Source organism: Centroberyx affinis, unplaced genomic scaffold (genome assembly GCF_046629955.1).
Source record: "Centroberyx affinis isolate AG114_WGS23_722 - 3 ecotype Tasmania unplaced genomic scaffold, CSIRO-AGI_Caff_v1 ptg002305l_1, whole genome shotgun sequence".
Taxonomy (NCBI): domain Eukaryota; kingdom Metazoa; phylum Chordata; class Actinopteri; order Beryciformes; family Berycidae; genus Centroberyx; species Centroberyx affinis.
The window spans coordinates 171494-187820 of NW_027280577.1; the positions used below are offsets into that span (position 1 = coordinate 171494).

General features: G+C 39.5%; 1 protein-coding gene across 1 annotated transcript in view; it reads left to right on the top strand.

Annotated features, from left to right (window-relative positions):
* pth2ra (parathyroid hormone 2 receptor a) overlaps positions 1–16327 on the top strand; it is a 62658-nt gene that overhangs the window by 39413 nt on the left and 6918 nt on the right. The window contains exons 8-10 of the mRNA XM_071532992.1: positions 2497–2563; positions 7826–7920; positions 11170–11308. Coding sequence (XP_071389093.1) covers positions 2497–2563; positions 7826–7920; positions 11170–11308 — 301 coding nt within the window. The remainder of the gene's footprint in view (positions 1–2496; positions 2564–7825; positions 7921–11169; positions 11309–16327) is intronic.

The window sequence follows — 16327 nt, forward strand, 5'->3', positions numbered from 1 at the left end:
CTCCATGCAGGTCAATGGGACCACAACCCAACTAGCTAATTTCACTTCTTCTAATGTGTGTTCGGATATAAAACGGGGGTGTTTTCTTAGTGATTGACAGGTCGCCTGTACAGTGATCGACAGGTCGGCGATTACGGGCCAATAGCAGGTGGCGCTGCGGCGCTGCAGTCAACCCTCGGGCTCGCTTTGGCTGCACTGGCTCCAATAGATGTCAACATGGTGGCGACCATAAACCCATTCTCCAGGCTTCAAAACGGCCCTTCAGAAACCTATGGGTGACGTCACACTCACTACGTCCATCTTTTTTTACAGTCTATGCCTTTGATCTTTTAATCAAAGCCCTTAGCACATGAGTTTCTTAATCATTTCCACCTATACGGACCAAAATTAAAAATGTTATCTTCCAGGCCCATGCTATTTATATGCTATTTACTCTTGGTATGTGAGGGCCTATGAGAAGCTGGCCTATATCAATCGAAGTGTCGAAAATTATGCCTTATCAGATTCTTATATGAATTAAAAATACCTCTCCGTCACTCCTTAACTGCAAAATGTCTGTCCAAAAATCCCCCACTTCTCTCTCTTTTTAGTGTTTTCAGAGCTGCTCACTGTGTAATCACCTCAATAAACAGCACTGGCATAAGATACAGGACTATCTGATTAGTATTAATATTTAAAACTTGTTACAAGCAACACTGAAGAGACAACACTTCACAGAAGAAAGGGATGCATCACCCTCAAAAACTAGATCTGTAACTCGCTACATCTACCTGAACTCCTTCCCACTGTGCTGGAAAAATGATGCCTCTAAAACAGCAAAGGGGTTATAATCATAGGTATTCAATGTAGTGCCACGCATTCATTTAATGTGTGAAGATGACACCCTTAGGGGGCGATCACACAGAAGCGTCGATAGAAACGCGTCGCCACCAAAACCATTGTTTCCCTATGGCCTGGCGTGCGCTCCTCTCTTGCGACGTGTGCCGCGTTTTTCTGGTGGTTTTTAGGCGCGCATAAAAGTTACAATATTTTCAACATATATTTTTCAATATATTTTGAAATCCGGGGGCAGACGGCCCAGCAAGTGACAGTGTTTGTCCAATCAGGTGCAGCAAGGAACCAATATCGAAGCACGCCTATCAAGCGTCCAATACTGGGAAGCAGCGCGATCCCTCTCGTGAAATGATGCCCCTGTGAAAACGTACCATTACGCTGGAAACATACTTCAATCTCATTACGCTACGCCTACACCTACGCAAAGTGGTTACATCGCGAATGGCATTGTTCACATGGTTTAAAAGGTATGTCCACCAGATATCCACTAAGGAGGTACTGAAGACATTACGGCTACAGTCATAGTGAAGAGAGAAAACATTATACAAGATACCATATTTTCTGAGAAATTGGTCTCGGTGGACCGCTCATTGATAAATGCCTTTAACCAGCCCAGACGGTGGATGATTGGGGGGCAGAACACGGCATCAGCCCCATCTCCACTCCGCTTCTTCAGTATTTTCCGCCGTGCAGGACATAACAGTCGAAGATTTGCTTCCATTTAATCTTGCATGTTTCAATGTTTATCCCTAAAATGTTGGCAATTTCTTGCCAGCCATTCTGGCATGCATATTTGTTTTTATTTCCAGATAAATCCAGACAAGAGATGTTGGTAGTTGCGGACAAGTTCTGTCCTAGCATCTCTCATGTTGCATAAAATTGTGGTTACTGCCGATACTAAGGGGATGTGGTTATTGCACCTTGCAGACCCGTAGCGTTAATTTTGAGGGACGCAGGATTAAAGTAAACTATGTTTCTGCCCTTAAGAGGAGGACAAACAAGTACCTGCAAAATACAACAAAAGGGTGGAAGTCGTATGTTTACCTATACAGAGGGCAGTTTGGCACAAATGCTTTTAATCTTAGATCCAGAATGCAATGCTTTAGATGAGCCTCATCAGTTAATGGGCACAGACTGTCTGGATGATGATGCCAAAATCCCTTCAGGAAAGGTTACAGTGGAGCTGTGTGGACTGGACTCCTGTGACTCATTCACCTCTCTGCCAATTTTCCATTTTCTCTTCCCCTGTCTGTCATTTCCTCTCTGTCTCTACCTCTGCTTCTGTCTGACTTTCCATCTCAGCTTCTACCAATATCATCTCTCTTGTTCTCTCTCCTTTTTTATGACAAGCACACATTTCTAACCCTCTGAATAATTTCTAACCCTTTAAGTAATATGAAAGTACCCTTTCTCTTTTTCTCCCCCTACTCTGTTCTTCCTTCACCCCTTTTCATATTCTCTCTCTCTTTCTCCTGTTTTTAAATGGTTTTTAAACTTTCCACTCTGACTTTGTGTCTCCTCTGTCTGCAGCTCCAGTTCTGTCTTTTTAATGACTACTATTTCAACACTCCACTCCCCTTCTTCTTGCTCAGCTGCTTCTTGTTCCTATTTTTCTAACTTCTTTCATCCTCTCCTCTCCTCTTGTGTTTGTCTTTACTGCAGGTGTTGGGAGCTAAGTGCAGGTAACATTAAGTGGATCTACCAGGTACCCATCCTGATAGCCATTGGGGTATGTGTGTGTGTGTGTGTGTGTGTGTTTGACAGAGTTTGCTGTTTTCTATCTCTAAGTGTGGACGGGGCTTTAAGAGGGGGCAAAACAACTTTCATCCCTTAAATCTTCTTTTGACATTTTCGTTGACTGAAGTGAGCATAAACTCCTGCACTGTGACACTGGAACATTTATCAGAGTTTGGGTAGATAGTGTGTGTGTGTGTATGTGTGAGTGTGTCTGTGTGTGTGTGCGTGTGTGTGTGTGCGTGTATTTTACTGTCTTGTGCAGTCCAACTGCCCTCACATGAAAAAAAGAAGAAAGGTATTAAACTGTCAGGACTGCTTTCCAGACCTAATTAAATACAGGGATATCTTAATGGTCTGGTTGAGTTTAAGGTTATAATAAGTTTTGCTTGAGGGATTCAAGAATGAATATGTCAACAGAATGTCATAAGTATGAAACTAGTGAAAACTAGGTTAGTGCTAGTTTCAAGCTCGCTACCTGTTTTGTCTGTGAAGCTGACCAGTATAACAAATCAAACCCAAGTATATCAGTTGTACATTCACAATTTCCAATAATTCCCAACATCTTGCAAATAGCTTAGGCTATAAATGTTATGATATGTGACATCAGGCTATTTTCATTTAAATGTAGTATGTCTATGTATCTGTCCCTATTCAAATAAACATTGAAATGAAAAAATCTAGGCTAAGCTGGTGACAACGTTACACAAACAACAAAAATCAGGAAGGCCCAAGGCAACCTGCTTTGTGTGTGTGTATGTGTGGGTGGGTGAGTGTGTGTGGTGGTGGGGTGAGTGTGTGTGTGTGTGTGTGGGGGGGTGGTCCAATTATTGAACCGTCAACACCTGTATGAAAAGCAGTCCCAGACCAAGGCACAGTCAAACCACAGCGAGTAACAACTGACCTCAATAATTAACCCTCCCTCCAACATCTAAGTCAGAGAGTAACCTGTACTGTAAACCTGGGCGAATGTGTTTGTTTTTAATGATCTCCAGTTTATAACAGGAGGGGAAGAAAAGCACAGACAGGGAGAAGGGGCGTATAAACACAGCAACAGATAGGAGCAATAAAGGCACATCATTAAAATGGCCGAAACTTTGCAGAGACTTAAGGAACTCGGCATGAAAATATTCTTTTCCTTCCAGAAGATGGGAGCGTGTTATAGTTGTGTAAACGGTATGGTTCCACTATTAAAATACGAAATATACAGTGAAAGGAATACCACGTCCTGATTTTGCCACAACAAGGGCAGTGTTTGTCTTAAATCTGCTCATTCAGTCCCAAACTTCATCATGACAACATCACTACCTGTGCGTTTTGTTATGAGTTTTTTTGCACCCTCTTTGGCATTTTTCAACATCAGATCTTTGACTTGTTAAAGAGTAACTATAAACCTCACCCAAATCTGTGGTGAAGCCTGACGCCTAATGGTAAAAAGTAGGGTAATGCACTGGCCATCTGCTATTGGCTGGTTTTTGAGCCAGGTGATGTCACCTTCTATAGAGTACAACAGGTAGTGACATTACCTGGCACAAAGACCAGCCAATTGCAGATGGCCAATTCAGTACCCTACTTTTCACCATTAGGTGTCAGGCTTGACCAAAGATTTGGGTTTGGGGTTTAGTTTACTCTTTAAACTCTGTGCTGGAGTTTATTTGTTATGTTACTTGTTGACGTGATTAGCATAATGCATCTCTCTCTCTCTCTCTCTCTCTCTCTCTCTCTCTCTCTCTCTCTCTCTCTCTCTCACTCACTCACTCACTCACTGTGTATTTCCTTTTTCATTTGGGCACATAGGGCGAACCTACGGGATCTTAATTAGGGAGGATGTTCCTCTTTGTTGCAGCCTCACTTTGTGATTTAGGATGATAATAAAGCCGGTGGTTTTTTTTTTGTGGTTTTTTTTGTTTTTTATACAAGAAAGTCATCTCTAGTGCAGTTTTACAGTAAGTGACACTCAGATAGGCTCATAGGCTTTTGGGTAAAGAGAAGGGTGCTGTTTATATTTCTGATATCGTTTTCTAACCCTCAAAATAAACACAAACACACACATGCACTTTCTTGTCAATTAATGTTGCTGGAAATGACATGTCATGATAATCTCAGTGTCTGTACTCTCTATAATCCAATTTCTAGAGACTTGATCATTCCTTATTAATCTCATTGCTGGCTTGCATTGACAGATCATTTCTTTAATTTGACTTTTAAAGATTATTAAAGTGATAATCTGCAAGATTCTTCTTCTTCTGGTTAGAATGTATTGGTGAGAACACCAATGCAATGTCAACCAACTCAGTGTCATCACTGGGCCAACATACTGTAATAATAAAGCCACTCAATATAGACTGCGGCTTCTTATATTTCTTCTACCTACCTTATATTAGTTCTAAACAAACCGATGTTGTTGCCTCTGTAAACATAAACGCATCACTTCCTTGCATCACTTAGGATTTTTCCTAGAAAAGAGGAACCTCCTTATAGGTGTTTAGAACAGCAAATGAAAGAGCTCTTCATGAACCTGGGTTGAATCACAATTCTATGGTATCAATTGGTGATGGAGAGTAGCAAAACAGACATTTGTTTATATGAAAAAGTTGTGGATTGTTATTTTAATCAACACCCTCCTTGACTACCAGTAATTCAGAACATGTGCCTTCTGTTCTCAGCAATCTTCCATTGTGTTTGTGTCTCCATGTTTTCTCAATTCTGTCTGTTGTAATTGTAATTGTAAACTCCTTGAGCTTGGGAAAGAATACAATGTATTACTATTATTATGTAAAATGGTTGTGCTGCCTGTGGGTACACAATCAAAATGCGAGTTCCATTACCTCAGTTTTTCTCTCATTTTCTTTGTGGCAGATCACCTTCACCATTTTCCTCAATAACATGTTTTCCTTCCTCATTACGAGTCAAGCATTACCTCCCAACCCTGTTTCTATCATGCATACGGGCAACAGTCACTTGTATTGGCAACATAAGTATGTATATACACATATCAGTATGTGTAGATGTACTTTTGATTTTGTGTGTGAATGTTTCCTAGGATGTTTGGGTTAATGGAGAGAAGGAGAGGGTGAAAAAAAATAAAAGAAAATAAATTCTGTGATTCTTGTTAAGCCATTTAGTGATTAGTGATTTCTTGTTATTTGTTAGTAACAAATAAATAAATGATGCAAAGCTAGTTCAGGCAGACAACTTGTGTCACGCTGCAAGACGTGTGATCCACATTCTACTCATCTCATACCAACTACCAACTCAACTATCATATCAACGCATATCTCTCACATCATTTCATCATCCCAGAATCCACCTGTAGCCTCTGATTGTAGGTTTCCTCCAGGGGGGGGATGTTCCCTCCTGTCAGGATCAGAGCCTAGATGCCATACTGAACTCTGTATCTATATTTGTATTCACTCTCAGTAATCTGTTTATGTGAGTTGTCTGACTGAACTAACCTGAAGTATGGAGATGACACTCCAGAGGTGCTTTGCATTTGCATTTGAATTAAATCATCATCAACAATTGGCTAAAATCATACAGGAAATGTTATAAATCCAATGCATTGTTAGATGATATTGTTAGACTTTTCTCGGTATCATACTGGATGGTATCTACAGTAGAACAGAAATACAGTTAGTCTAAGTCTAAGCTCTTTGTCAATATTATCTAGAGCTTTTGTTAGCATTTGTTACTATATCCTCATCCAAAGGGACACATGGGATTGAATGGATGATGCATATTTAGGCATCCAACTCTACCATCCTATCCCAATGAAAAACATGGCTAGACTAGCCTGGTTCCAGACACCTGAATCACGACCCGCCTATTCTTCAGAATTGGTCGAGCGATTCAGTTGAAAACGAAATGGCCATTCAGTCTGAATATCAGGCTATGGCTAGACAAACATAAGCCTCAATTTGCATTAACATCATCCTCATTAAAGTCTCTGAAACAATCTCAAAAGTTTGGATTATTTTTGCAGCTGTTCTCAAAAAACACACTCTTCTGGAAATGAGCATCCACTGTTTTCACAGAAGAACACTACAGAAGGTCAATTGAGGGCATTTTCTTTTTCTCTGGGGAGTGTGGACAAAATAAAAATGTATACTTTCAATACAAAAAAATATCCTAATTGTATGGCCATTAACCCACAACCTACCTTGTGATGCATGTGCATGGGAAGGCTTAGCAAACATAATATACAAAATCCATGCAAATACATACAAGTCAAAATCCTTATCCTATCTGTGTCACCAGTTTTTTCAGAACAATATATTGGATCCATTTCAGCCTTCACATGACCCACCTCTGGGTGCCAGCCAGGCTTCAAAGAGAAGTGCTCTTGTCAAATGAGTTTGAAGCTCTAAGCGCTGCTGTGCCAGTGCTTCCTCACTTGGCCTCAGTATTACAGTTTAAGCCTGTTCTCTAGCGCTACTCTTATTTAAACTCTGCTTTCAAGGCTTTTCATAATAAAGACTCTGAGAAAACTAGAGGAATTTAAGATAATTGGTTTAAGTATACAGGATTTGTTTTGGGGATTAGAGTGGGGATTTTTTGCAGTTAGATTTCCATTACTGTCTAGGCTCTGTTCCATTGGAGCTTCGTAGCAAATGGGGAATTTCAGAATAGCAAATGGTCTTAAAAAGCCTCTTTGCAAACAGAGTAGAGTGTAGATTGTTAAGCAGCTCTTAACTCAGATGGTCTGTCAAATCATGCGATTAGGGGAATATGTGTCAATGATAAACTATTCTATACAGTTAAACTTATCAGCCACAGTTGCAAATACAATCTCCCAGCACAAATTTAAGCCAAAACATCTTAAATGAATCACTAGTGCCATTGCCACCACACAAGCCCCACAAGTGTTCCCAATGGCACTTAGTCACAACAACGCACAGCAGAGCACACTGCCACAGCAAGACATCAGTTTATTAAAAAAGCCTCAAACATAAACAGATCTTTATCATTCACACAAATAATGTCCAAACATAATGTTTATGCTACTTGTGAAAATTGAAAATGACAAGTACAAGAATATATTTGAAGGATTTTTAAACAAATACTTATTCTTATTCCTCCTGGGAAATCCATCCATGGTCGACAAACAAGTAGTTGCAATAACACTTCAGATGTATCGCACTTCTTGTTTTTCAAACATGTCAGTTATAATAACAGAATATGTAGTGAGAGTACTAACATTCTCCATCTTTCGCCAACATTAATAGTCAGCTTTCCGCCTCTCTTGTTTCTGTTTTAGCTCAACTTTGTCTTGTTTGTGAACATCGTACGAGTGTTGGCCACCAAGATCCGCGAGACAAATGCAGGGAGATACGACACCAGGAAACAATACAGGTTTGTGCTGAAGTGACTGTATCACACCAGCTGTTTATTTGAATCTTTAATACACTTCCCATCTGTTCAAATCAAATCCAAACTTAAAGTAATCTTCACTTGGGGTCTTGCTCTCACTTCGGCAATGCTGTTACCTTGAATTATTGTTTGAAGGCAAACTGTGTTTTGGAATGAACTTCACACAAAAGAAAAGCCCAAAAATATGAATTTGTTCATAGGCTGTTTACAGTTGCATGTTTGATTTTCTTTCCTCTTAGCATCTCCTTCCTTTATGCTGTTCTTTTTTCTTTAGAGTTTTTTTGCCTGCCTAATGATCAGAAAACCAGAGGACAAAACACGCTGTTTTAAACATAGACTTTCTCAGGAATTCCTGTCTCCTCATGATTAGTCCAGACTGGGCAAATTATGTGTTTTGTCTCAGGGAAACTAGAAACTTGACTTCTATTTGTGCAAATTAACGTACGTTTGGCTATTTTCATTATGCTACATCCCCTGTCAAATTAACTGATAAAATGTGTAATTCCCAGCCATGTTTTACATAAAAACAAATCCATCTTTGTATTTTGCTCTCTCTCGCCCTCTCTCTTTTTCTCTCACACACTTACACCTGCAGAACACATGCGTAAATGTGTAAGCACACACACACAAACACGCATGCACACAGATATAATGTGCTCTAATGTTTGTATACCAATTATCAGCAGTATTTTTCATTGTGGGTGTAGACGGGATCGTGGCAGATAAAAACCATTTTAATTACAGTGTGTGTGCTTGGAAGCATGCGGGGTTATTCTGATTGCTGTTAGCGTGGCTGCTTTGTGGGGATAAACATGAGAATTAGCCAGAACCGATCATAGTGTTCAGGCTCTTGAAACCGGCAGGCGCGTCGCTGAAAGGGACACTCTTCATGTGAGGTGGCTGGAGAGCCGACTTCGACATGTGAGTGTTTGTGCGAACCAGAAAATGTGCCCATATCCCCATAAAGTCCCCCTTGCTGTCACTGGGTCCCCAAATTTCCTGTCCCATTAACTGTGATTGGGGCAGCTCCAGGATTTGTCTATTGATGACAGAATTCATAGGGAGCATGACAACAGCCACTCAGTCCTTCATAAAAGGCCTATGAAGTTAATGGGGGCGTTTTTCTGCATTTCCCCATGTTTGCATTTTGTTTTCGTTGAGTTGTCATATATTCACATGTGTATGCAGTTACCATCCCACATAGGCCACCGTAGGTGATTTGTGGGAGCCTGTGACTGGGGATTCATTTTAATGTGTTCTAGGCAAGAAAAAGTTAGTATTTTTTAAATCAGGAAACAATGTTCACACCAGGCAGCCAGCAGTAGAAGTGAATGCAGACCCTACACAGACCACTGCGTCAACAAAAAAAACAAAAAAATAAAACAACCATTATCATGAAAAACTGGACTGGTAGGGGACAGAGAGTCTGGAAAATGGCACCATCCTCTTCTGTAAGGTTTGCTGTGAGTTTCCAGCAGTTTGGGACATGTGATACGTTATGATTTAAACTAAAACCAATCTTAGTGGTACAGATAGAGTATTTATTTGTGAATAAGCAATGCAACTCTTTCATAATTCAATGAAATTTGAAATTAAAACTCAGATCAAGCGTGGTGCAAGAAATGCCCTCTGTAAAATAAAAGAAAAAATGTTAATTTCTCACCCTGGTCCTGTCTCTCTTAATGTCTGTACAGTAGCTTTGGGAGAGAGTTGTTCATGGTCACTATATCATGGTCACTATATCAAGCTCTACACAATACCAACCAGCAGCAGGGCCTAGAAAAAGCAGAAAATTACATAAAAATACAGAGTTATCCAGCTACTTTGTGCCTCTTTAATGTACTTTTCACTGCACTGCTATAGTAAAAAATACTCAACAGCATGTAGCACGCTCAAAAACAGTGGTGCCAATTTTTAACTTGATGTTACTAAATGTCAAGTCAGAGATATTGGAGAGCTACGAAAATTCTGATCTGATCGGCAATTTAAGGCAATTTAAGGCAATTTGAATTTAAATGAAAGGTATCTAAAAGTTGTGAATGAGCACTTGAGTCACACCTTTTGAGTCTGTTAAAGTTTACCACTTTAGGGAGTGTAACTATTTGAAACCATTACCAATATTGCAGTTCTACAGAAGGGGGCGGGGGGTGCTCTACTTCTAAATCTTCAGTGAAACACGTTGGTGGGCGAAAAGTGATGCAAACACCACAACATCCAACCATGTCAATTCTGATGTGTTTTAATCAGCCTCCTACATGACAGATGTTACTACAGATATTCTAGAGCTAACAAAGAAGAGTAAAGAGGAAAAAAGACATGAGAACTCAATTTCAATTTAAGTTTCAATTTAAAACTCTTGCATATTTCAAGCTATAAAGCAATTGAAATGAAAAAGCATTGTGAATTCCATTAAAATACCCCAGTTTTGCCCCGGCTGAGTCATTGCTTCTCTAAGCACCCCCAAATTAGCCGAGAGAAAAAGCTGATGACTTAACAAAGACTGAATTAAATGCTTTAGCCTAGCAGTTATAGAGCTGTGAAAACAGTACATCATGTCAGATCAGTGCCCACAAGAGCAGTTTGGAGAACAAGAAGAATTCTCTCACAAATGAAGGTCCCTGCAGAAACTTTGTCTGTATCCAGGCTGAGTGATTCATCTTTATCTGTGGAAGTACTGTAAGCTTGCCAAAATGAATTCATTACTATTCTGAATATGGAATCATGGTTAGGAGTCAATCTGTTCATTGACCTGGCACACATAAACCTAATGCTGATTATTTATCTCCCCACAGAAAACTCATCTGCATTTCTTCTATCTGTTTGATGTGCATCTCAATTTTCTCTGTTATCTCAGTTTTTATCCACAAAGAAAATTTACTTTTTTTTTTTTGTTTGCACATATGAAACTGGCCAAGTTCATGCTTGTGTTATTACAATGTCCATGTTAGATATCATAGACGTATCTATACTACATTAGTACCTACTGTGGCTATTGCATATAGCCTGTTCTCTTACACACTATAAAATGGGACTTCTATGATCTATACATCTATATCATATCATGCAAGATATCTGATTGTGGAACCAATATTGTACCACTTTGGCATCATATTGCAAAGTTTCCTTGACAATTATATATGTGTGTTTGTGTGTGTATGTGTGTGCGTGCGTGTGCGTGTGTGTGTGTGTGTGTGTGTGTGTGTGTGTGTGTGTGCGTGTGTGTCTCCATAGGAAACTGGCCAAGTCCACCCTGGTGCTAGTGCTGGTGTTTGGCATCCACTACATCATCTTTGTGGGGATGCCGCATACATTCAAGGGTCCGAACTGGGAGGTCCGCATGTACTGTGAGCTGTTTTTCAACTCTTTCCAGGTACTTGGCAAGTTCTTTCCACTCATGTCATAATTACATATACTTACATGCTAAATATAACATCTTGGGAGCGCTACAATTCCTGGTACATTAAGTGGAAATTCACTTATGTTGATAGCTGCTCAGGCGGAGCGCTCTGTGTGTGTTCGTTGGTTCATTTGTTCGTGTGTAAAACTTTTTGCAATGCACTCTGCTTAGGGGAATTACAATATGTGCTCTTTAGGCAATGCAGAGCCCCAAGAGCTCTGCATAATGGAAATACAGAGTGTGCTCGTACACCAGGCAGGACGGTAGAAGTCACAGAAGCATCAACCAAATGCCAGGAAGCTAATTGTGATTTTCCATCTGTAGTCAATGTCTGAACTGAATATTTTGTTCCATGATCCTCTTGGTTACGACAACACTTTTTAAAGAGTTTTTAAAGTGTTGTTGAACTTTGGAGGTACCTTGGGTTGTCATATGACCCCAAAATTAGTGAGACTCTGTTATCTGGTGCTCCGGTAGAGACGATTGGAGAATTGCGTTTTTTCTCTCTCCATTCACTGTCATTGTGTGGCGAAGCAGGTCTGAAAATCACACTTCTAGCACATAAACAAACGCGAACAAAGCAGATTCTGACAATATATACAAGTCATTCTCCTGACATTTTTTGTGTGAATGGCTTTCTTTATGTTTCTTAAACCATTCAGTTTGAGTACCACAGAAATTCTTCCGACCGGATTTTGATGTTACACTTGTTGGTTTAACACCATTAAGAGAGCGATTCACTTAAAAAAAATCTGCAGAATGATTCGTTTTTTTATATATTGTCAGTGTTGTGCTAGAAGTGTGATGTTGAGATCTGTTTTGCCATATAATGACAGTGAATGGAGAGGGACAAAAACACAATTCTCTCTCGCCTCTACTGGAGCAACAGATAACAGAGGATCGCCGATTTTGGGGTTATATCGTGGCTAGGAAGCTACACAACCCAAGGTTCAACATCACTTTAAGGTCAATGTAGTTTCACTCACTCATCAATCATGCATAACCCCCACCCAATCACTGAGAGAGCCGTAGCACACTTGTTCTTCCTGTATTAACTCAGCCACTTTAATCAATATTTGCGATGACACAAACAACAAAGCTTGAATCCATAGATCAAAGACTTAAATTTGTGGTGCTATCAAGAGACATTTTTCTGTTTATGCTCTATAGAAAATGTTTGACGAAAGACTCACGGTGGACAAAATGTTTGCATAAGCTTTCACACCCAAATGAGTTTCATGTAACAGTATAGTGCTAACTGTTCTGAAGGGATTATTCTATTTATTTATTTATTTATTTACCAGGGACAGTGCACATTAATCAACATTTCAGTTTCCACATCAATGTAAATGTGCCAGAGTTAGCTAATGAGCTAATTTTCATCTGTAGTCCCTGGGCAGGTTATTACAAATTAGTGGCCTAATGTTGTCAATACAATGCTTCAGCAAGCACTACAGTACGACACAATACAGTACAATACAATACAAAAGTAACAGATATATGTAAAAACAATGAGAGTATGTAAAGGCAGTTCCAGAGATGAGGTAGTATGATTACTCATGATTGCAAGTTTGGTTCGCTTTAAGCCATAGTGGGTGGGTAGTGGGTGGCTCTGACTGAGAAGACTGTTTGCCCAAATTTGCTACGTCTGTATTGTACGACACAGTCCCCTCTGGTAGTTGCCCTTGTTGCCCTGCCGCTATTATCCTTCTGCATTATAAACTGACTCATCGGGGGAGGTGCAAGCCCATGTAAGAACTTAAACATGAGGCAAGCATCTGCAAAATGTTTAAAACTATCAAAATTAAATAAATTGTACTTTTGTACTGGCAGTGGTGATAGCTATTGGCCTTTCGGTCAAGTGTTTTTAGTGTCTGTTTGTAAAGGGACTCAAATGGTTTCAGTTTGTTTTTCGCATGTACATAAATAACTGTTTCATCAACATACATTTGTATGTTGACAGATGGGCAGACTAAAGGCAGGTCATTAATATACAAGCTGTCATATCATGATCTTGGGTTAAGATTCCATTCACTTAAAGTTCAGGTTCCTTTGTTCTCTGATCATTATTTCTTCCAGTTAATTTATTAAGATTTTTCCAGATCAGTTTCCCATTTCCCTTTGCATCATCAATTACTCTAATAAAAAAAATCAGCTTTAGCCTTCCTTATGTTCCTTACTACCTTATTTCGAAGGGATGTAAAAATATGCCTATCATCATGACCTGATTTAAGTGCTCTTTTCAGTGCAAAATCTCGCTCTTTCATTTGTTGTGTGTGTTCTTTTGTCTAGGTTTGTATTGCACCTTCCTTGTGAAGGAGGATATTATTGTATTAATAGTTGTCAAAAAAGTATTGCAGCTGTTCTCAATGTCTTCACTGGACAGAAGATTAGACCAATCAATTTGTTTTAGAGCAGTTTCAAAGTTATTCATTTAATTTTTTGGAATTCTCTCGTGGTTTTGACTGCTTTTCATTATTCAGTGGAGAAGCTCTATTTTTGACTTTTATTCAACATCATTATTGTTGCCTGTACTTAAGTCTGTATGAGCAATTTCACACCATGTGTAAATGCGGACACGGTTTTTCCTGTAAATTAACAGAAAGTACATTTCATAACTCATCACACTTTATTTCAAGCTTGGCATATTTCACCTGCTGAACATAACATATTTTAGAGTGCCTACTTCTGCCAAAATCCATCAGCTTAATAAATTAATCAGGAAATGAGCCTTCCCAAGTGGAAAATGAAAGGGATGGAGTTAATCATATTAAAATACAGGAGTTCAGCGGAACCAGGGCAAAGCAAAGTTACACCTACTCTATAAATAACTGCTGATATCAATCAAAATTCATGAATGGAGAATAGAATAATCTGTATTTTTGAAGTATTACAAACAAGACATTTTTGGAAAACAGATATATGTTTTTGAATGAAACCCAAATATTCAAACATTTACTGTCGTAGACCATAGGAATAACATACTGTATACTTAAATTGGTATTCTCATGCAAATGTGAAAAAACATCACAGTGGATACACAGTAGACCCCAGGTTAGAGGAAGGCTGTGAGGTTTTAACCCCAAATGTCACCCATGGATCTTAGACAAATGATAGGTGGCTTGAATTCTTCGTCTTAAAGTGATGTTGAACTTTGGTTCCTTGGTACCTTGGGTTGTGTAGCTTGGGCTTGTGTAGTCATTCTGCTGAGTGTTGTGAAAGTGAATCACTTTCTTTATGTTATTAAGTGATATCCAGTCAGAAGAATTTGTTACACTTGTTCAAACTGAAAGGCTTAATAACATAAAGAAATTGCGATTCACTTAAAAATAATTCAGCAGAATGACTAGTTTTTTTATATTGTCAGAATCTGCTTTGTTCACATCCCTTTATGCTCTAAAAGTGTGATTTTCAGACCTGTTTGGTCCTCGCCATACGGTGGCAGTGAATGGAGAGAGAGAAAAAAATGACAGATAGACGATTTTGGGGTTATATCATGGCCAGGGAGCAACACAACCCAAGGTACCACCAAAGTTCAACATCACTTTAAGCTATCAAGAGGAGTGATAATGTCAATGCATTGTTTTACCCTAAGATTTAGCTTTTTTTCTTTGGATAATGTTCTCTTTCAACCCTGCTGAAGTCCTCACCCCAGTCCTGCTGGTTTATAAAGATTATGAGTGAAGAAACCCTATTGCTGCAGAACTAAGACGTGTTTGTGGGCTTATACTGTTACATTTACTGCGTCCACAACAACCCTAGTTCTCTCACTGGGGATATCTGCTCCCCAGTGAGAGAACTGGGGTTGTTGTGCTGCGTCCACAACAACCCTAGTTCTCTCACTGGGGAGCAGATATCTTCCCTGTCTGATTACACAGAAACTCCTTTAGAGGACTTCTTGAAATGGGGGTGGTGTATTTGTGTGTACACTCACCAAGCATTTTATTAGGAACACCATACTAATACTGGGTAGGTCTCAGCTTTCAGCTCAATGTCAACCAGCTACCAAAGTGACATCCGCCTCCAGGTTGGACGTGTTGCATTCTGAGATGCTTTACTGCTCACCACAGTTGTAAAGAGGTTATCTGAGTTACTGAAGCCTTTCTGTCAGCTCCAACCAGTCTGGTCATTCTCCTCTGACCTCTCTCATCAACAAGGCGTTTCCGTCCGCAGAACCGCCGCTCACTGGATGTTTTTTGTTTTTCGCACCATTCTGTGTAACCTCTAGAGACTGTTGTGTGTGAAAATCCCAGGAGATACTCAAACCAGCCTGTCTGGCACCAACAACCGTGCCACGGTCAAAGTCAATGAGATCACATTTTTTCCCCGTTCTGATGTTTGATGTGAACATGAACTGAAGCTGCTGAGCTGTATCTGCATGATCTTATGCATTGCACTGCTGCCACATGATTGGCTGAATGGATAATTGCATGAATAAGCAGGTGGACAGGTGTTCCTAATAAAGCTCGGTGAGTGTATGTGTGTGCGTGTGTGTGTGTGTGTGTGTGTGTGTGTGATGGCCTTGTGACAGTCTATAGTGGCAACAGTAGATGAGCCTGCTTTCCCACTCAAACAGTCATGCTGTGTAAACATATGTGTGTTCATGTTGGTGTGATTGTTTGTCTTTGCAACTGTTTGTGCATATAATAATAGTATAATAGTAGTATATAATAATAATAGTATAATATAATAATACTAGTGTTTGCCTTTTGTACGTTTTTTTATATTTTATTCATGCAGTTCAGTCAGACAACTCAAGTAAACAGATTATTGAGAATGAATGCAAATCATTATGACGTCTAGGTTTCTGATCTTGCTGAGAGCAGGGAGTGATGATTTGGAGCTTTCAAAAAACAGAGTTTACAAAGTGCTTTACAGAAAACGAGAAACAACTCAAAAAAGAAAGACAGACAACAATACAGAAGACAGACAGTAGCACAAAAGACAGGCAGTAATAGAAAGCACAGGGCACAAATCCTTATCCCTTAATGC